Source organism: Brachyhypopomus gauderio, chromosome 8 (genome assembly GCF_052324685.1).
Source record: "Brachyhypopomus gauderio isolate BG-103 chromosome 8, BGAUD_0.2, whole genome shotgun sequence".
Classification (NCBI taxonomy): Eukaryota; Metazoa; Chordata; class Actinopteri; order Gymnotiformes; family Hypopomidae; genus Brachyhypopomus; species Brachyhypopomus gauderio.
The window spans coordinates 20257521-20279254 of NC_135218.1; the positions used below are offsets into that span (position 1 = coordinate 20257521).

At 39.9% G+C, this 21734-nt stretch overlaps 3 protein-coding genes across 4 annotated transcripts; all 3 read left to right on the top strand.

Annotated features, from left to right (window-relative positions):
- The first annotated feature begins 2507 nt into the window (after positions 1–2507).
- On the top strand, positions 2508–13021 carry sec23b (SEC23 homolog B, coat complex II component). 2 transcript variants are annotated; one of them, XM_077015240.1, is made up of 19 exons: positions 2508–2531; positions 5777–6015; positions 6849–6906; positions 6990–7076; positions 7205–7441; positions 7529–7611; positions 7841–7985; positions 8943–9101; positions 9200–9315; positions 9485–9608; positions 9847–9927; positions 10046–10135; positions 10248–10354; positions 10670–10823; positions 11038–11115; positions 11205–11366; positions 11643–11729; positions 11878–12099; positions 12326–13021. In XM_077015240.1, exons 2-19 carry the CDS (start codon positions 5795–5797, stop codon positions 12413–12415), a joined length of 2301 nt encoding a protein of 766 aa, XP_076871355.1. In that variant the 5' UTR covers positions 2508–2531; positions 5777–5794; the 3' UTR covers positions 12416–13021. The 2 variants fall into 2 exon arrangements, with proteins under 2 accessions (XP_076871355.1, XP_076871354.1); XM_077015239.1 differs by lacking the exon at positions 2508–2531 and adding an exon at positions 3478–3662.
- A 480-nt stretch (positions 13022–13501) lies between these two features.
- Positions 13502–17143, top strand: LOC143521838 (small integral membrane protein 26-like). Its single transcript, XM_077015241.1, has 2 exons — positions 13502–13775; positions 16867–17143. Exons 1-2 carry the CDS (start codon positions 13658–13660, stop codon positions 17040–17042), a joined length of 294 nt encoding a protein of 97 aa, XP_076871356.1. The 5' UTR covers positions 13502–13657; the 3' UTR covers positions 17043–17143.
- Positions 17144–18695: 1552 nt separating this feature from the next.
- Positions 18696–21418, top strand: dtd1 (D-aminoacyl-tRNA deacylase 1). Its single transcript, XM_077015245.1, has 5 exons — positions 18696–18826; positions 19335–19425; positions 19517–19752; positions 20277–20374; positions 20599–21418. Exons 1-5 carry the CDS (start codon positions 18784–18786, stop codon positions 20752–20754), a joined length of 624 nt encoding a protein of 207 aa, XP_076871360.1. The 5' UTR covers positions 18696–18783; the 3' UTR covers positions 20755–21418.
- The last annotated feature ends 316 nt before the right edge of the window (positions 21419–21734 follow it).

The following is a 21734-nucleotide window of genomic DNA, read 5'->3' on the forward strand; positions in this document are numbered from 1 at the left end:
CCCCTGAATCCTAGTAAGTAGGCAAGGTATGCCTGGGGGTTTGTGTAACAGGGTGTCACCTCCTGCTGAGAAGGAGTCCTCTCCTTCCTGGGTAGTGGGGTTAAAATGGTCAGGGTTATGCGCGTATGTGTTATATGTTGGCGTCTATGTGTTTTGTGTTGTATTGTGTATAGTGTGGTAGGACGCATGGTCCTCCCACTTCGGCGCCTTTATGTACTCATGGTTGTGAAGTGCTGTGTGTGCAGGTTCCTAGTGGCGAGAGGCGGCTCTCTCGGACAGCGTGGGGTTCTCCTGAAGGAGACCTCCCCCTTCGAGCTCGGGGTGACCAGGGTGTTCCTGTGGCGGATTTCCCAGCGCCCTGGTCTCTGGTGCTCCTGGGTTGGGTGGAGGAGTCCACCTTGCGATGAGGGGCCCCGGGAGGGGTTGACTCCCCAGGAGCCTGGGGTGACCCCTAGCAAAGGGCAGGGGTCAGCTCCGAGAGGTAAGTTAGCCGGGAGTGGTTAGTGGGTGGAGTAGCCGCGCCCCAGGGAGGCACCCTGCGCACTCAGGCACCACGGACGAGTGGGGAGCTGTTGCTCTCCGTCCGCACACCATGGGGGGCTCAGCGGTCAGAAGCCCGCTGGGGTGCGATGGCCCTGTGACTGACTGGGGCGTGGTTGTCATCTCATTGATGGCCCGACTGGGTCTCGCCCAGGGAGGTGAGCTAACTTATGTTTGTGTTCTGTGTTTCAGCTCCTGGACTGCAGGGGTTGTGTCCCTGCCTTGTCCCTGCCTTCCTGCCCCTTTGTTTTGTGTGCTGCCGCTGTGTGCCGCACAGCCGGTGGAGGGGAGTGCGGCTTGGAGGGGGGATCTGTCATGGTACGGCGGGCCCCCTACTGGTTGCCCCCGTCTACAGCGGCAGCTGTCCTGTCAATCGTTGCGTTGTGTTCGTCCCTCGGGTGGGCAGAGCCCGTGATCCATCTCACCTGAGGGTCGTTTGTTTGTCTATATATGTTTTGTCTTTGTACCATTTGACCGCTGGTCATTGTATCTTTAATTCGGACCATGTCACGGGTTTTTGGTTTGCGCACTTTCTCCATTAAACCATCCATTTTCCCTGAGACTTGGCGTGATCGCTTCCATTTTATTTCGCACTCCCTGCCCGTCACAGGCATCCTATCACAGTTCCACGCTGGAATCCACTGTGCAATAAAAGGGTGCAATAAAGCCATGCCTCATTAATATTAATTATAATTAATATTAATTATTAATATATATTAATATGCACACCCTTTGGCAGTTATGACAGCCTTCACACATTTCTTGTAGCTATCTATAAGCTTTTGCTCTTCTCTGCCCTGATATTTTCTACCTCTCTTCCTTTGCAGTTTGTTCAAGCTCTTGAATGTTTGCAGGGTTCTTTCCCCCCAGTGGCAGATTTCAGTTCACACCAAAGATTTTCGGACTGAGGTCAGGACTAGTTGCTGGCCATTTTAAAACGGTACATGTTTTGCTTTTCAACTATTCCTGTGTATACTTTTGGATGTGTGTTTTTGGGTCAGTTTTGCTGGAGGACGCATGATCTTTGACTCAGAACAAGTTTTCGCACACTAGGTAGAACATTTTGCTGTAAAATCTCTTCATAATTATTTCACTTCACAATTTGTGTGATATGATTATGTCCCCCAGCACCAGACACTGCAAAGCAACACCACAGCATTATGTGTACTCCACCATGCTTAACTCTTAGCTTCATTGCACCACCAGTAAACAAACTGTTGCTTTGCAGTTTGTTTGTCAAAAAGCTCTGTGTTTGTTTCATCTGTCTACAGAACATTTTCTCAGAAGTATTGGGGTTTGTCCAGGTAATCTTTGACAAAGACTAATTGTTCCTTTTTATGTCTTTTCTTTAGCAATGGTTTCTTCATTCATTTTCGGCCATAAAGCTCTGCTTGGTTTAGTGTGTGGCGTATGGCACTTCTTGAAACCATGTTCCAGGTTGGCCCCGAGGTCTTTAGATGTTTGACATGTTGTTTTTTCCACCATTCTCATCAACCTTCAAAGACTTCTCTCGTCAATTTTCCTCTTTCCCCTTGTACCCTTTTGAAGTCTGTTGTTTGCAAATAATAGCACTTCTGATGTTCTCAGACAGCTTATTTTTCTTTACTATTGTGACAAAGGAACATGTGGCTTTTTAATACTTTGAAGTTATTTGCTAACTCATGAGCAACGGGTACCGACAGTTCAACACAGGTGATTGTCATTTGTGATTTACCACAGGCGAGTTAAAATGTGTTTGCATACTAATTTAATGTAAAGGGTGCCAAGACCAGTGTCACAGCAAGTTTTAGGTTTTTCTATTTCTGTCTCCCATTGTTTATTTAAATTGTTTATCATTTGCTCTTTTGTATTAAACACAAGTGCTCTATACAAAAAAATCTGTAACGCTTGATTTATTTTTTTCAGGAGATATTCCACATTATGTATTTAAACGTCATGGCAGCCAATAACGATGAGCAGGACTGTATAGTCACAGTTTATTGGATGTGTCAGTAAGTATTCTGTCATACATTGTGTTAAGGTGTTTTTGTGCTCTCTCAATAACAGAAATGGCTGAGAGAGGAGAAAGCATTTACTTTTGTTTTATATATTTGCATTTACTCGCTAAACCCTGCTGACAGCCACTATTGTGAGTATTTGATAATCCTGCTGGGTTTTCTTAACCATAAGCAGGTTTGTTTTTCTCTTCCAAGTGATTTTTGTGCATTATATTCTATTTGGGTATAGGTTTATACACATAAAAAGAACATCATGTTTTGTACATGGCAAGTTGATTGAGTAAACAAAAACGTTTAAAATTATTTTATATCCTGTTTAACAGACAGCCTACATATAATCAGCTCAAACTGGCCCTGAGCCAGATCGCTTGTACTTTGTCATACTGCTGTAATCTATGACTTGACACTGGACTGAATGTAACAGCAATGAGGTCATTCATTGTACTAGTGCAACATCATTCTCTAAAATAGCTGATTTCTACAACAAAATTTCTAAAGTGAAAGTGGCGCAGTAGGGTGAACGGGAACTTCAATCAACATAACAATAACATGTTCATTCTTATTAATTAGTCTATCGGTAGAATAAAAGTTTAGATTTTACATTAGATACATTTACATTTAGATATTACATTAAATTAGAATTTGGACCTTGCAATGCAACTGCCAAATATAACAATCTTATCCATTTTTAAGGATTTATGGCAGTCTGTGCAGGGTTAAAAGTCTTCAGCTGCGATTAGCAGAGAGAAGTAAATTTCTCAGCAGCCTACAGCTATTATAGGCGAAGTTGTCATACGAATATGTGAAATATCAGTTTTAATAATATTGCTCATAAACAAAAAGCAATTTATTGGTATTCCACCTCTTTGCAGTGTTCTTGGGGGTGGAGCAGTTTATATTGACGTTTCACTAGACGGCCAATGGCGAGATGAAGAATATGTAGTAACACGTCATTCTAGGCTAATACCGGAACCGGTGGGAGTGAGTGGCGAATCTTTAGCAATAAAGTTCTCATTTTAAGCTCAGTGTCCATTTGTCACTAAGCTCCACTTTAAATATCGACGTGACATTGTATTTATAAATTATTTTTTGCCTTTACGATTATAAACCGGAGCCAACAGAAAGGTATGTCGGCATTATCTTCAAGTTCCTAGGCCTTGTCCTTTGAATCCTGGCACACCGGTTCGGTTTAGCTAGTTGGCTATCAGTAACGGAGATTACGATAGTAAAATTTCACCTTTATGTGTTTTGTATTTTACTTTACTTATCTAAACTGTATTCTGAAGGTATTCTAGATATATATTCCTTTACAGTTCTGTGAGCTAAATTAGCGAGCTAGTTAACCTGTCTAGATAACTTAACTACTAGATACCTAGTTAGTTGGCTAGCTAGCGTTCTCCTTGAAGATGGATGGAAATGTAATATCCAAGTTAGTAATGTTTCCATGTGACATCCTGGAGATTCAACCATTTAAATGTTGAAATAATCTTCATTAGAGGGTCGCAGTGTTATTCTGGATGTCTTTGGTATAGATAGCGCTGTCGCTAATCCAATTAACTAATATAGTTATTAGTTATTAAGTGAGATGTATGTGCATCCGAGTGGTTATTAAAATTTGGCTATGAAGTGGACTTCGATTTCTAACGGATGAGGACGGTTTTTTAGTTGGTTTACTTCCAGATGTAAGCTACGAACAAGTAAATTTAACCTAGGCGATGCATTAGCTAGTTGGCTATACTTCCATCACGTCTCTCCACCTCCCGGCGGAGCATCTACGCGCACCCAGACGAAAAATGTCCCAGCAAGGATACGCAACCTTCGGATCTACCTCGTATTAGTTTAGTTGACGGAATGAACTGAAATGGTGCATATATGTACCCAAACAACACAAATGTATCTAAACATCAATGCACAATGCAATTCTTTCTGGGTTATGCTGACAATAGCAAAAAATGCTATATTTTTTTCACAAGTTCAAACTGCGCAAAACATGTACAAATCTGATCTGTACAGTTAACACGCAGAACTACCGTTAATAAGCGCAAAACGTACATCACCCGCTGTAGGAGCAACGTTCATACAGGTATTTGCACCCAAGTCCGTGAACATTGTGTAACCACGGACCATTTGCTACTTTTCTGCATGCGTGTTGTCTCGAAAAATGTACTCGCACATGTACTCACATATTCCGATAACTGCACATGGGTCCTCGATCATTTATTGTAGTTTAGAAGGAATTCTCAACGATTAGGCCAAAACGACGTGTCCCTCATTCATGTAGACATAATGACACACTTTTGAATTTTAAATTTAATTTCACGTAACGTAGAAAGAGTAAAATTAAACTTTGATTCTAAAACCTTTTTGTTAAAACCTTAATTTAATGTTTGTACTTTCTACCGACATGCATAGAGTGCTTAATATTCTTGACCAACGTTGCCTCTGTCATAGGTTGAGCAATGATTTCCAGCGATTACAAGCTTGAACTCCAATATTTGAGTTGTTTGTGTAAACACTCTTCGTGCCTTTTCTGCCGTCACAGAATACGATGGTCACAGATTCCGGTGTAACACCGGCAGCCGTCGTGACGTTTTGTTACTGCCTGCTAATAATTGGGATGCAATTTTCGGACTGTACAGATATTGACATTAAACCTTTCGATGTGTATTTTAAAACCTGTTATGGTAGTAGGAAGCAAACACTGGAAATGTGCTAACTTTAACACTGCATAATCAAATACACAAAATACACACAATACGTCGTCAACCAGTGTCATCACCTGGAGGAAGAGATATGATGTAGGAAGAAAGGTCATCTCATATAAGAGTCCTTTAACTTCAGGGGATAAAGTCCATCTGCAGTCAGTGTTGTTTTAATTATTGGCCGTCTAGCCAGTAGACTGCTTTTTTTTTTTTTTTTGCTGTAGGTATTTCAGTAGGTGTGTCACAGAAGCTTTAAATGGCATCAGTTTTACGCATGGAACATATCTGTCTCAAGTAGTGTCCATCCCTTGCAGTCTTTTCAATCATTCAATGATGCATCGAAACAGTTGTGAATGACAAACATATTTGCTAGAGCATGTAGTGACGCAGTTGTCTCTTTGAAGTGATTGGAGTAAGATTTGTGGTATGTTGTCATTCCAGTTAGGAGGTGTTACCTACAACTAGAAGCTCAGGATTAAAAAGTGTTTCCAGTTCTTTGGTCTCTCATTTTACCCTACTGTGTCTTGTTGCTCACAGTCCCCCTACACAACAGCTATGTCAACCTACCAGGAGTTTATTCAGCAGAATGAGGACCGTGATGGGGTACGATGCAGTTGGAACCTCTGGCCCTCCAGCAGAATAGAGGCCACACGAATGGTGGTGCCAGTCTCATGCCTGTTCACGCCTCTCAAAGAACGGCCTGACTTGCCTCCTGTGCACTACGAACCTGTGCTTTGCAGTCGAGCCAACTGCAAGGCTGTGCTCAACCCCCTCTGGTAAGTCTGCTGCTTGCTGTCAATAAGATTAGCTTCCTTAATGTTGAGACTTGTTTGTAATCATGCCATTTTGTCTCATACAAACGGCTAAAAATTGAAAAATTTTGAGACCAATTCAGTGATATTTATGTAATTCGGAATGAAGAGTGCTTTACTGTTAGAAGGATCAATACCATAAAATACCATAATACCATGAAATAAAACAACAAAAAGAAGAATACACCAGAATGCCCTCAGAAGGTTTACCTCAAGATGGAGATCACTTGTAAATTTCTGAACATAAATACCAGGTTAATGTTTGTTAAAAGTACTTTAAAGAAACTGTAGAGTTGGACACACAATCTTATAGACAGGTGAGATAAAGATTAATCTGTACCAAATTTATACATTGAGGACATGGCAGGAGCTGGATGAATTCTGAACTTTACAGAAGTATTTGTTACCTTGTAGCATAACAATGTCATGAAATAGTTAAAAGCGGGGCTAACAACGTGGGCTGTTTTTGAATGCCAGTTTTGAACTGTGGGTCAATGAGTATACAATTCTCTAAGATGAGATGAGACTCAGTGCAGAAGCAAGCAGATATTTTAATGAGGCATTGTGTCCAACAGTGACTGTTGCTGTTGTTTTAATTTATTACTTTGGTCAGTTTGTCACGGTTTTCTAAAATGTTTATAAAAAGGGGCTTCACCCAATAATAGAGTAAGAATGTATGTAAGTGGCATCCATTTAAAAGGTTAAAAAAAAAACCGTTGCTTGTATTTAGTGTTTGTATAGATGTTTGATGTCTTATTTCATAAAAGCCATATTGTATATATATTTTACCTTTCTAGTCAGGTGGACTTCAGAGCTAAGATCTGGGCATGCAATTTCTGTTTCCAGAGAAACCCAGTAAGTCCTTGCATGCCAGTGCTACATTTTTCAAATGTTATTTATGCAAACCTTGCACAGACTAATTATTCTCTCAATTTCAGTTTCCCCCTTCATATGCAGGCATTTCAGAGGTGAACCAGCCAGCTGAACTAATGCCACAGTTCTCCACCATCGAGTACATAGTACAGGTAAATAGTCGGTGTACTCTTCACTTTATACTTTCCTAACTGTATTAATAGCTAAGCAATGGTATAATCACCATCATCAATGGTATAGTCACCTCAATAATCACCGTCATCTCTGCATCTCTTTGTAGCGTGGTCCTCCCACTCCACTCATCTTTTTGTACGTAGTGGACACTTGTCTAGAGGAGGAGGACCTGCAGGCCTTGAGGGAATCTCTACAGATGTCCCTCAGCCTGTTGCCGCCAAATGCCCTGGTGGGTCTCATCACCTTTGGCCGCATGATCCAGGTGCACGAGCTCAGCTGTGAGGGCATTGCAAAAAGCTACGTGTTTCGTGGCACCAAGGAGCTCACCCCGAAACAGATACAGGTCAGAGTCTTGAACATCTCGTAAGTGTCCATAATCCCACAAGTGGAGTAACGGGATAGTGCTAAAACTGTTGTGGCCTGTTTGCAGGAGATGCTGGGACTGATGAAGCCAGCAGTCTCGGGCCAACCTGGGCAGCCGCTGGCCCCTCACGATGCTGCCGTCTCCTGCAGGTAAGACTGTGTAATTGTGACGCACCAAATGATTGGACAAACTCTTAGTGTTCTTTAAGCGTTCTTTTAATGCTGTGACAAAATCACAGGTCCGAAGGACATTGTTAGACTAATTAGTTTAGGAAGCTCTTCATCAGTACATCCCAGACATTGGTGTGCTCAAAAGTATATGTGGCCCTTGCTTTGAAATTTGCCTGGCTACACTGTCTGATTCCTCCATGTTCCTTAGGTTCCTGCAACCTGTGCATAAAGTTGACATGAACCTCACTGACCTTCTGGGTGAGCTGCAGCGAGATCCCTGGCCTGTTCCACAGGGCAAGAGACCTCTCCGCTCCACTGGCATTGCACTCTCCATTGCTGTTGGTCTACTTGAGGTACTGCCATCACACGGAGCTTCTGTTTGAAATGAGAAATCCCTGTTCAGAAAAGCAATTCAGATTTGTAGAGAGGATCACAGCATTCATAACTATTGCACTATTGCGTTATACAAACAACCAGTATGCACTTATCACAAGGACATGATAAACTTTAACACCATCTCAGAACACAGTGTGAGTGACCTTGTGTCATATACATCATCACTTGGCACCAATTACAAAGAATGAAAAACAGGCATCCCATGTAAGTGTAAAAGAGAGTCTTAGTCCATCTCATCATTCGTCCTTAACAGATTGCCTGTAAAGTTCATGTTTTCAGGAAAATAAACAAAGGAAATACATTTTTGTGCTTACCAAAGCATTGATAGCTTATCAGAATTTTTCTGCAGCTGAATTATTTATTCAGTGTTTAATGTACAATAGAAACGTATTGTATTTTTAACTGCTAAATTGAGCACAGTTATTCTGTGTTTCACTGTTCATGGTTTACTTCTCCAATGACCCTGTCATTGTTTGCGTGCAACCGTGAGTTGTGCTGCTGGTCATCCTCTCTCAGCACTTAATATTGAGGGCTCTGGGTTCATGTGGGACTACATGTCAATAGTGCTGAAAGGGTCAAAGCTCCTTTCGTGCTTGCATGTCACCATATTGGCTTGCACTTTGTGCTTCCTGCAGTTGTGTAACATCAATTAGATTGTCATGTCCCTGTAATTACCTGTGATCTAGAGTTTGACAGAGGGAATTTTGAAGTGAAAATGAAGTTTGAATTCAATTAAGTTTGGCATCAAAAGCCTTCACATAATTTGACTATTGTTACTGACTGTTTTTAATGTGGCGTCAAAGTATTTACTAGATTAATATTTTAACTGTGGGATGATATTTGGAATATTGCTTGCAAACATTACATGGATGGTGATTTCTACCAGACTAAAAAAGTCTTTTCACCATGTTTAGGGTACATTCCCAAATACTGGAGCCCGTGTGATGCTTTTCACGGGTGGGCCTCCCACCCAAGGTCCTGGCATGGTGGTAGGAGATGAACTGAAGACCCCTATCCGGTCATGGCATGACATTCAAAAGGACAATGCTCGTCATCTGAAGAAGGCCACCAAGGTATGTTGACAAAGGGGTCAGTCAGTATTTCCAACACTGAATAAGATATATTACTGGATGTATGGAGCCATGTTTAATATTTATTGAAAATGTTCTAGTACTATGAGGCTCTGGCAAACCGTGCTGCAGTGAATGGACACAGCATTGACATCTATGCCTGTGCTCTGGACCAGACCGGGTTACTGGAGATCAAGTGTTTGTCCAATCTCACAGGGTATGTGTGCGAAAATACATCGGTATGAACATTTATTTAAAAAAATAATAATAAAAAAAAAAACATGCATTCAAATTTAATATAAATTCACACTGGTGCAAGTCAGGGTACTTGTGGTACATTGCTGAGCTGGTACTGTGCTCATTACTGGGGTTTTGTTTTGTGTCAGGGGTCATATTGTCATGGGAGACTCCTTCAACACTTCCCTGTTCAAGCAGACCTTCCAGAGAGTCTTCAGTAAAGACTACAATGGAGAATTTCGCATGGCTTTTGGAGGCGTTTTAGAAGTGAAGGTAGCACAGAGTCCTTTTGCAATTTATTGGAAGTTAATTTTGGTGTACCAAATATAACACTTAAGTCTGTACTGTACAGGGGAGCAGTGTACTCTACTGCTTTACTGTGCTGGACACATGACATTTAGTATTCTATATCTTTCCCTCTATTTCTAGATTAATTCCTTAATCCCTCTGGGAATGTCCAGGTTTTCTAATCATGCATTTCTATGCCCTTTTCATGTACTTTTAACAACAGACCTCAAGAGAGCTGAAAGTCTCGGGAGCTATTGGACCCTGTGTATCTCTTAATAGTAAAGGACCATGTGTATCTGAGAATGTAAGTAATCTAACCATCCTGATCTTTCATGCAGTTAACCTTCATTAATGTGAAAATGGGACATTGGCACTTTCTGAAACAAATATTAAGACAAGACTCCTGTTTTGTCTTTTTGTAGGAGTTGGGAGTCGGTGGTACCTGCCAGTGGAAGATATGTAGTCTCAGTCCATCTACGACACTTGCTCTGTATTTTGAAGTTGTTAATCAGGTATATTTAAATATTTGCTGAAGGGGAAAAAAAAGTGTGTGGGTTTGTAGGGTGGTTCCAGTTTGTTCTGTATGTTGATCTTCAGTGGGCCTCATTTGTTCTTCTGTTGTAGCACAATGCTCCCATCCCTCAGGGTGGCAGAGGTGCAATCCAGTTTGTTACACAGTACCAGCACTCAAACACGCAGAAGAGGATCCGCGTCACCACCCTTGCACGAAAGTAAGTAACACCTTCACTGTTTTGCAGACATGTCACATTCTTTCCCCTCCGATAAACCAGTATGTCAAGTTTTATTTTTTTCCTTTGTCGTCACCAATGCAGACAGATTTTAAATTTGGCCCAAAGCCACGTAGTATTATTAGCCACATGGAAAATTCTTTTACATTGGAATGTGCCAATTTTTTTGTTTGAAGCCATTTCTTTTATAGAAACATAACTCATGCTGGTATAGATAGGGCGTTTCCTTTGTGTGCATGTTTAAAGTGGGTGTGTCACTAATACCTAACCAGTTAATCATCTCTGTGCCTCTACTAGCTGGGCAGATGCACAGTCTCAGATCCAGCACATCGAGGCATCTTTTGACCAAGAGGCTGCTGCCGTTCTCATGGCCAGGCTGGGTGTGTTCAGGGCAGAGTCAGAGGAGGGCCCTGACGTGCTCCGCTGGCTTGACAGACAGCTCATACGTCTGGTACGTCCTGTGACTTTAGCCCTGCTCAGTAAATCCAATTCCCACCCTTGTTTTCTTCCTTTAAAGCTGGTGCAGATTGTTCTGACAATTGTTCAATAATCTTAAACTGAGGATTCGATTGAAGCCTAAATATATGATTATCGCAAATGATCATGGTGATCCCACAAAATGTGTATAATTTACTGTTGACATTGAGTGCTGGCTTTGGTTTCAGTGTCAGAAGTTTGGACAGTTCAATAAGGAAGACCCTAGTTCCTTCAGGCTGTCTGAGTCTCTGTCTCTTTACCCTCAGGTGAGACAACTTTCCAAATACACCATGTAAACAAATATTAAAAACATTTAAAAGTCCCTCTAACATTTCTTTCCATCTTTCTGTTTTAGTTTATGTTCCACTTGAGGAGGTCACCTTTCCTTCAGGTGTTCAATAACAGTCCCGATGAGTCATCTTACTACAGGCACCACTTTGTCCGCCAGGATCTAACACAGTCGCTTATTATGATCCAGCCCATCCTCTACTCCTATTCATTCTATGGCCCACCCGAGGTTTGCTTATACACAGTTTCCATATCTACATGTAACCACTGGGTTAGTCTTATGCTCTCCAGACAAGTATGCTTTAAAAAATTGTACTCGTGCCCTTGTGTGCGCTTCTGGCAACTTAAAGCTAGTTGCTTAAAGTTTGATGAGAGCAGAATTGGATAATCAATGAGTTGTTGATCCACCAATGATGATTTTAAGTAAATAAAGTGATGTGTTTTGTGTATGTATGGGCATAAGCTGATCATCAATGGACTGTGATCTGATTTATGTGTTTTGTAGCCTGTGCTTCTGGACAGCAGCAGTATCCTTCCAGACCGCATCCTGCTGATGGATACCTTCTTCCAGTTAGTCATCTACCATGGAGAGGTAAAGTTATTTTCCAATAAATGCCCTCTTTGCTCATCCAAGGCATTACAAACATCACATATCATTGCTTTTTAATGATAGTGTAACTATAAATTCAGTCTACACTACATGTTTTGGACACCTGTACATCACTTTTTTTTTTCCTTAGACCATTTCACAGTGGAGGAAAGCACGCTACCAGGACATGCCAGAATATGAGAACTTTAAGCAGCTGCTGCAGGCTCCTCTAGATGATGCTCAGGAAATCCTGCAAACACGCTTCCCAATGCCCCGCTACGTTGATACGGAGCATGGAGGCTCTCAAGCACGCTTCCTGCTCTCCAAAGTGAACCCCTCTCAAACACACAACAACCTCTATGCCTGGGGACAGGTATGTTTCATTTACATTCACAGTAATACAGACCAAATCTTCAAATAGAGCACTTTTATGAAGTCTTCTAAAGCTGTAGCTAATTATATCCCAAGTTGATGATGGTAGTTTTGTTTCTGTGAATGATGACTACATTAAAAATGTGTAAATATGCAAATAATGAATCCACTTATACATTATAACTAGTTATGAGTGTCTAATCCATAATATGTTAAATTCCTGTTAGGAGTCTGGAGCACCAATTCTCACAGATGATGTCAGCCTGCAAGTGTTCATGGACCATCTAAAGAAACTAGCAGTATCTACTTCTGCCTAAAGCACAAGGAAAGAAGTGCAAAAACCAGAACTTTGGTCCTTTTTCTGTGGGGGAGAATTTTCAACATTACCATTTCAGACCATGGCCTCGACACTTTACACAAAACAAAACGTGTTGGTGTCATCTTAGTTTGAACTAGATTCAGACTGGACATTTTCACATTCTCATACAAATGTAAATGCTAAATTAAGTCTATATTTTTATTAGTTTCTGTTTGGCTCATTTGTGTCGTACATGTGTGAATAATGCTATAATGTTTAACTTCGGCCATTTGGCACTTTCTAAAGAAACTTTTGATGGTCAGCTGAAAGGCCAGTAATATTTTATTTCAGTGATGATTTTTTAATTAATTTGTGAAGTGATTGATCATGAAGCTGCTCAAATGGCTAGATTTTCTATCATTTCTTTTGTTGTTTCATTCCACTGGATTTACCTTACTCTTAAACTGTGACATTTAGTTTGACTGTCTCAACAGACCTTGTTTCAACTGGATAAATGCTAATGGAAAAGAGTTGCTATTGTAAATGTATGGATCTAAATCTGTCTTGTTTCAGATCTGTCTATGCATTCATGATGAATTCTGTCGATAAATTATATTTAAGCAAATTCTCAACTGTTTATATAATTTGAGGCCAGATGTATATTTGGATCAGTAAATTCAGGAATCATACAACTGAAAGGGATCTATTTATTCAGAAATGTGCTGAAATAAGTATTTTCGTCAGCATCTTTAACAGGCTCTGTTGATAACCCGTATGAGAGAAATTGAGTGAACTATTTTGAAACAGATTTTTTTTATAATACAGAACAAATATCAAAAGTAGGACTGATGTTTGTTTATCGATAATTTTCCAATATGATATTCAGCAAATGGCTGGCCAGGGGTCAAAAAGAACTCATTGTGTATAGAGGTTTAAAACTAAGATCTGTAGTCAGTATTGATCCACACTCATGGCAAATGCAAGGACTGCATACCAGAAGACCTTTACAACGCTGAACCATAACATGAATACTATTCTATAACCTCCATTTCACTTGTTTTGGCCTGTTTTTCAGTGCATGGGTGATTCACGTTTTCAAACTTTTATTTTGAAAATTGTGCTCCCGCTGACGGGCAACGAGCTGGTTAGCTCGAAGGCTAAATGTTCATGTCTTCCCAAATAGCTCAAATGAAACAGGAATAGAAAGGCGGTTGGATTGACTTCTAAAGACCTCTAAAGTGTAAATAAACAACGGTACAGTATGTCACATGGTGCTGTGAAATGGAATAAGCGTGCCTCACTGCTGTATGCAATCGGCGTTTGGACTGCACTCGGGTCCGTTGGATTTTACACGTATAGGCACAGAAACGACCCAAAAGGTATGTCGTACAACCTGCTAGCTATATCGCTAAATTAAGGGCAAAGAGTGATAGTCATGAGCTATTTTACTCTAACATAAAAGGAGTCACCACTTCAGCTGTCCAGTCTTTGATCGCTATCCTACGGAGCTAGTTCACTAGGCTGTGAGTAGGCTGTGTTCACCCAGTGTTTAACGTTGTGTGCGTATAGGCCTTGTTAAACGTTTGACCTCGCAGGTCGACTCTTTAAAGAAAGAAACACTTTATTTCGCCAGGTGAATTTCAAATGTATGCTTAAAAATCGCCTGAAGCTTAGAATACAAACAGTTAAACAGTTTTAAATGCAGTTAAACTGCCGTACTAATCACAGATGACTTTTACACTATAAATTGTGCATCTCCATTAAAGGTAGAGAAGTATATTTGAATATTCTTCACAGTATATATATATATATATATATATATATATATATATATATATATATATATATATATATATATATATACATATCGTACAAATGAGATTTTCTGTCCGGTAGAATGTGACTCTGTAACTTTTTTTAATTGACTGTCCTTGTTTTCTGGTTAGACTTCTCAGTGTTCTTTTTAAGGGACATGAATACTGCTTGCACCATAGTTGGGTGATGTAATATGCCATCTCTCACATGCAGATGCACATGTGCAATACCTTGTAAATATGTTACATAGTTGGCAGTGATTGTAGAGCACCCATTGAAGTTCTTGGACTTCAATAGAAACTGCCACTGCCGAGAGGCCTGATGCCAATGGTTGTTACATAAACAAAGTATTCTTATAACAATATGGAATCTCCACCCACTTATGCAACTTGAATTTCAAACTTAATTTTTTAAATGTATTTGATCCAGCTTTTTACCTGATAATTTAACTGACAAAAACATGCTTGTCGAGTGAGATAATTGGCAATTCAAATAATAACTGATATTGTAGCTTGCAACTGCTTAAAATGTGCTACATGTAAATGTATTAACACAGCCACTAAGACAACTACTTCAAAAGGATCAGGTATTATTACCTATTTCTCCTCATGCATTAGCTTGGGGGTTGTCTACTGTTTTACTTGCAAGAGATGTAATCAACTATATATTGGATTAATATATATTGGAGAATCAGCTTTATATTGGCGAGTTTGTTGTACACTTTCAAACCATCAGAAGATTTCTCATTTCCAGCGATAAGACAGTTTTTATACTAATATACATTTGGTTAATAAGAATAACATTTCCATTGCCAGTTGTTTGTTATGACACCAATTCGATTGATGTTATTGCACAGTATCTTGACTGTTCCCAGAAGTGCACGCTTCTGGACAGAGATCTTGGCTGTTGTTACTGGATCTGTTGGAGCCATTCTCCCAGTTTGGGGGTCACAGTGCTAAATGCACCATTTACCATGGAAACCACTGTAACCTTCACCTTCCACATCTTTTACCATTTTCCCCCACTCCTGGTATTTTTTTAGCATTTCGTGTTCCTTGTGGCTTATGTTGCTCTCACATGGGATTACCACATCTATCACTACAACTTCTGCTGTTTGTCCATCACTACAACTACAATTATGATTGGTTAGCCATTACCATTTTATCAGTTTGTATCTGGAAGTCCCACAGTATCTTAGCCTGGTTGTTCTCCACTACTTTCGGGGAAGTGTCCCATTCTGACCTTGGGACATCTGACCCATAGTCAGCACAGATGTTTCTGTATATGCCAGCCACTTGTTTACAGTGTTCCCTGTATGGTCTGCCTGTTAGCATCTTGCACCCCACTGATATGTGCTGGATTACCTCAGGGGCACATTTGCACATCCTGCGTCTGAGTGCTTTACAGGTGTGGTAGATCCCAGCCTCTATTGATCTTGTATTCAGAGCTTGTTCCTGTGCTGCCATGATTAGTGCATCTGTGCTGTCTTTCCTTCCAGCCTTTTTCCAGCCAGTCGTGGCACCTGCTCCTCCTTAATCCTCTCCTCTTTGGAGGTCCGCCGTCTGAGGTGCTCCCTAAACACCATGTCACTTTGGGACATCTTCCTGGTGTATGCTTCCTCAGCAAACACCCTCCCATGCTGGGGTTGCTTGAGTATTAGCATCCCAACAGTCAGCTGTTCTCTATTCATTCAGGAATCCCCGTAGCCCACTTTTTATCAGATTGCCCTGTTCCTCCAGCTTCTGACACAGACCTGGGATGTAGAGAGTTAGAATTGCAATGAAGTACACAAGATTTCCAGAAAACCCGATAAGAACAGAATGGCTGGCAAATCCGAGCACACACTGGGCTCATCAGGAGAGGAGGATTAAGGACACGGGAACTTTTAACAGAGCATTTCAGGGTGAATACAGATGGACAATATAAGAAGAAAAATGTGGTTTTGGTACATTAAAACATGTAAATATATTATAGTAAGCTCCAAATATAAAACTATGAACAGTCAGTGAAAATGAGCATATTGTTAATGTTTCTGAAATTGTTTCTAGACGTAGGTCATAGCCTTCAGGTTTCATGGACAGGATGTTTTAATCATGCATGAGTGGTCTTGTTTATTGATACAAACAATTTAAGCATTCATTTTATTTAAAGATTTTAAAACTATATTTACAATATGTTCCCTTCCCTGGGTATTCAATGAATATGAAAATTTTAATATTTATGCTAAGTATGCTAGTAGGTACATGAAATATCTGATGCAAGGTGACTTTTTTGACCTCAATGACATCATATCTAAATAAAGAAAATATCTGTGATCAAAGAACAATGTTTTGTGGGACTTCTTCCAAACTTCTTCCATTCATGACATTGTCTGTGTAAGCAAGTTGAGGTTAGCCCTGAAACGCATACCAATTCCAAGTCGGGGAAGCCATGTCAACTGATTTTTCTGAACTTCTTAACTTATTGAAAAATCCAAGAGCTGAGAATATTGTTAAATATTGCCAGTAATGGTTTACAAAAGTTTATATTATGTATATGCAGACTGTTGTATGTTGTATGTGGATAGTGGTGGCATTCATGATATTCTAATCTGAAGACTGCAATATTATTATTCCATTCTATGAATTCTAAGCAATATTTATTTTCTTTTTTTAGTTGAAATGCCTAAAGAAGAGGAAGACGCAAGGCCAAACGCGAAACAGTTCAAGTCTTCATATGTGTCGGGCACAATAGTCTACAAAGAAAATTTTGTGCCATACTCGACCAGACTGCTAAAATTTTTTGGGCTCACACCTGACAGCTCTTCGGGAAGTCAAGACAATGAAAAATAAAATTCATATATGCATAGAAAATTGTAAAGAATAACGATTGCCCTGCTTTGGAATGTATTTACTGACATTGTACAAAAATAAAACTCAACAGATTCCTGTCATCCTGCATATTCTTTTTGAAAAATTTAATGTGATTTCTTTTCAGGCAATAATTACATACATCCAGGGAGATCATATTATAAGTGGCCAGGACTTGGTATGCAACTTGAGGATGCATTTTTATTAAATCATTCCACCCGACCACTTTTCTTGGTCAAGGATGCATCAGATCACATTAAATATGTAGTGTGAATGGTAATGCATCTAAAAGAGCCCTCAGCAGCAACTACTCAGAAAATACATACATACATGTTGCATAGTCAGTAATCAATGGAACATGTATTGGACACACCGATATTGCTGGTGTTTTCAGCAATCACTACTGAGATGGTAGAAATGGTAGCATCAGACCAGTGATATTGGAAAACAATTGCTATATATTTAAACACATTTCTGTCTCCTGTTCATTACCACTTGATTTATACGAAAGATTTGTGAGAGCCTGTACTGGAACACAACAAAAGGACACTTCACTTAGCAGCTTTACAGATGTCTGAGTCCAAGCCCCCAGTGAGCAAGCCAAAGGTCACAGTGCCAAGGAAAATTTTCTTAAGAGGACAAGGAAGAAACCATGAAAGGAACCAAGGCTCAACTGGGGGGTCCATCCTTCTCTGATTGACATCAGACACCAAACAGCAAAATAAACAATAAGTAATATGAACAGAAGCAATAAAAGTCTGTTCCAGGTTTATAGATGTCTTCCTCTGGGTTTGATGAATGTAGGTATGTCCAAAACCCATCTGGCACAAGAACATCTGCCTACACTGACAGAGAAGTGAGTGACTGGGGTGGAGGAGTGATGGGCCACAGCTGGGGGTCTTCAGCGGTGATGGAAGCAGTCACACCTGGGACAGCAACAGCATGACACCAGGAGTGGATGTACCTCAGAGGAAAGAGGATAAATGATTAGTCATGTTCAAATACTAAAGTGTGTAAATTAGGGGGTTATATAAATCAAGCTATGGCAGCACAGCTATACGGATGGAGCCAGAAGCAATCCCAGACATAAGGACTGCAAGACATATTAGCACAAACCTGGTTGTGAACAAACCAGGACAAACAACACAAATGAAAATGTTTATTGTATGTCTGATCATATGCTATAGCATCACAGAAGTTGCGTGTCTGACATATGTGATTATGGTGAGCTAAGTTTAATGGCAAAGTTTGTTAAATCTAAGATGGATATTGCTTTTGTAATTAGTTAATTACACTGTATAGTCCCAGTGTTGATATACTCTACAGCAGCACTGAATGCTCTCTATTCACAGCTTCTCATGTATTAATTTAGATTTATGAATGGAATTTTTCACAAGTTAAAATGACAATGATATTATCCAGTTCAGCTTTATCACTGCATATAACACTGAAACTAAATAAAGCATTTTCCAGGTAAAGTGAAGAATCTGAATCTATGATCAATTGTCAGATACTAACAAACAAACAAAAAAAACTAGTTTACTTAAACTTAAAGTGGCATGTGATGTGTCGTGCCACGTCCGGGTCTAGGATAAAGAGTAAACTCGTGTAATTATGTCTTTAACGTGATTCGTGAGTTTCTGTGTGTTTAAGTGACGAAGACGGGCAACACTGGGAGACCGGAAATTCAAACTCTTTCAAAGCTGGACCTCAGACGATAACAATGAAAGCAGTAATTCAGAGAGTAACTAAAGCGAGTGTTACAGGTAAGAACTAACGTAGTATTATGTATGCAGTACAACTTTACTTTGCCATTGCTTCCTATGATTAAAATCGCGGACTCCGCGAATGACATGTTTTGACAGCCCATTTAAATGAGCTAGCTTGTTCAGCCATCTAGCTAGTTAGCTAACCTATGTTACTTAGGGTTAACTAACGCTAGTTTGTTAGCCAGAGTTAGCAAACGTTGCCCAATTTAGATATTAAGCAGCTAGGTTATCTTAGCTAGTTAGCTAGGTACCAGTTACAGTTTGTGGTAACTGCGTAAGTTGCTAAGATGAATTGTTAAGATCATAATTGTATTATGGAATCCATATATGGACATGTCTGTCTAAGTAGCTAACTATATTATTGTTGGATACATATAAAGTCAATCGAAGTAACGGTTTATAGCCAGGAAGGTACATGTAGGTCATACCAATAGCTATTTTAATGTGGTCCCATTGAGAATAAACACTTGACCATTTTTGCACTGTAATTTTGTCATTGTAACAGTTGGGGAGGAGCAGATCAGCTCTATCGGAAGAGGCCTTTGCGTTTTGCTTGGAATCTCATCTGAGGATACACAGAAAGATGTAGATTATATGTGAGTAACATCACATCTGGACGCTCAGCATTGATGCAATATTAAAATTGTAACTGCCAGTTATTATGTGTCTGTTTGTGTTTGTGTCCAGGGTGCGCAAGATCCTGAACCTCCGTTTATTTGAAGATGAGAATGGCCGTGCATGGAGTCGCAGTGTGATGGACACAGAACTGGAGGTCTTGTGTGTGAGTCAGTTCACACTGCAGCATATTCTGAAAGGAAACAAGCCGGACTTTCATTCAGCCATGCCTGCTGAAATATCTCAATCCTTCTACAACAACATTCTGGAGCAAATGAGGACTACATACAAACCAGAGTGCGTTAAAGGTGAGACTCAACAGTTGAGCTGTCGGCCAAATGCCATTTTGTTCAGTCTTTCATCATTAGCTGACTGATTTCTGTCAGTGGACTGCCCACTTTATTATAAACATCTATCTCGGTCAGTTATAGACTGAGCACTGCTTGCTTGTGTCCACATTTCATGAGCTGTCCTGGTGATCTGGTCAGTAATTAAAGACAGGACTGCTACTGACCATATATTATGTGGGTGTTGGAGCTGAATATACACAGCAGTCATGCTGACACTGTTGTGGAATAGTAATGAGTGTTGCACTGAATCAATGAAACATGTATTAGACATGTCAATATTGCTGAAGTTTTAGCAATCACTACTGAGCTAGAAATGGTAGCATCAGACCAGTAATATTGGAAAACTACCAGCACAATTGTATATGACTATGGTTAGTATAGAGTTTCTAGATGTAGGCGTACAATGTGTCAATTGTCAGAATAATTACAATGTCATACAAGTTCAACCACAAAACACTGATCAGTCCTTCATCTTGTTGTAGATGGCCAGTTTGGTGCATACATGCAGGTGCATATTCAAAATGATGGACCTGTCACCATTCATTTAGAGTCTCCAAATGGACCCACAGATGCCAAACAGGTTTTTTTTACCCTTAAATTAATTGCTATGTCATACTGGTTAACATGATGCTCAGCTTTTAAATGTAATAAAAAAATCAAAGTATGAGCATAAGGCAGAATTGGGAGTGTGAAAAGGAAAAACAAATTTTTTAAACGTAATCCTTTTGGTCGTTTTCTTGCTTTTGGAATTCATGAGACATTTTGTCTGCATGTTTGTGTGTGCGCTGTTGTCCTGCATGTCAGTTATCCAAACTGGAGAAGCAGCAGCAGCGTAAGGAGAAGACGCGCTCCAAAGGCCCTGCGGAGCCGGGCCGGGAGAAGGCAGCACAGCGCAGTAAAGCAGATCCGAACGCCAGCAGTGGGGCAGAGGGAGATGTGTCTTCAGAAAGAGAACCATGACGAAGAAATTAATTAGACACTCTTTCTCCCCATTCTCAGAGTAAGGGGGTAGATGAATTGATGGAATTGAAAGACAATGAAAAAACATATTGGGAACTCTGGAGATTTTTGCTTTATGGCTGAAGAGATTTCTTTTTTTCAGGGTTGTAATTTTCAGTTATAACTAAACTTCAGATTGCATGAATGTGATATCCTTACAATAATGTTTTCTTTGTTTCCCTGTTTACCCTTGGTTGTTTATCTGTGTAGGAGGGTTTTTAAGATTGAAATGTCCAGCGTCCAAAGATAGGCTGCCATCTTCAGGGACTTCAGAGTGTATCACATCTAAACCTGACTCCCATAGTGACATGACCATCATTTTCCCATCTCTGATTGCACATCCAAACCACTGTGCAGTTTTATTTTTCTTGTCAAACTTTAATCGTCTTAACATCAGTACATCTGATGGGTGATGGTATAAAATTGGCCATGTATTTACAACATTTTGGTCTGAAATTATGAATACATATTATAGTTGTGGACTGCAGTAAGAACTCTCATAAATATTTATATTCAAGATTCAAGACTTTGTCATATGCAAAGAGAAACAACCAGTTACACTGTGCAATGAAATTGTCATTCTGCACTACCTCCTGGACTACAAATACAAAAATGTACAATACAAGTACTAAGCTGCATTGTGATTTTTAGTCCAGAGTAAAGAGGAAAAAATCCATCTTAAAAACACCAATTAGATTTTGTGATTAATGTGTGTGCAATGGAATTTCTTTTTTATTATTGTTTTTAATTAACTGTGAAGGGTTGTTTTCTGGATCTGGGGAAGGGAATATATGCAGCTGTCCTTAAAGAACAGTGAGTTTCTTTTAACACTGCCTACTCTTGCACGTTACTTTAGAACCACAAAGAGAGAAGTACAATTGAACTGGAAAACAGTGGCTCATTCATTACGAACACGTATTTTGTTCTCAAATGGAGTAAAT

Excerpts from the sequence above, each read along its gene's own strand:
- sec23b (XM_077015240.1), top strand. The coding sequence starts at position 5,795 with ATGTCAACCTACCAGGAGTTTATTCAGCAGAATGAGGACCGTGATGGG. Across the intron at positions 10,136-10,247 it reads ATTTTGAAGTTGTTAATCAG|CACAATGCTCCCATCCCTCA; the intron begins GTATATTTAAAT and ends CTTCTGTTGTAG. Across the intron at positions 12,100-12,325 it reads ACCTCTATGCCTGGGGACAG|GAGTCTGGAGCACCAATTCT; the intron begins GTATGTTTCATT and ends AATTCCTGTTAG.
- dtd1 (XM_077015245.1), top strand. The coding sequence starts at position 18,784 with ATGAAAGCAGTAATTCAGAGAGTAACTAAAGCGAGTGTTACAG. Across the intron at positions 18,827-19,334 it reads AACTAAAGCGAGTGTTACAG|TTGGGGAGGAGCAGATCAGC; the intron begins GTAAGAACTAAC and ends TCATTGTAACAG. Across the intron at positions 19,426-19,516 it reads CAGAAAGATGTAGATTATAT|GGTGCGCAAGATCCTGAACC; the intron begins GTGAGTAACATC and ends GTTTGTGTCCAG.
- LOC143521838 (XM_077015241.1), top strand. The coding sequence starts at position 13,658 with ATGTCACATGGTGCTGTGAAATGGAATAAGCGTGCCTCACTGCTGTAT. Across the intron at positions 13,776-16,866 it reads GCACAGAAACGACCCAAAAG|TTGAAATGCCTAAAGAAGAG; the intron begins GTATGTCGTACA and ends TTCTTTTTTTAG.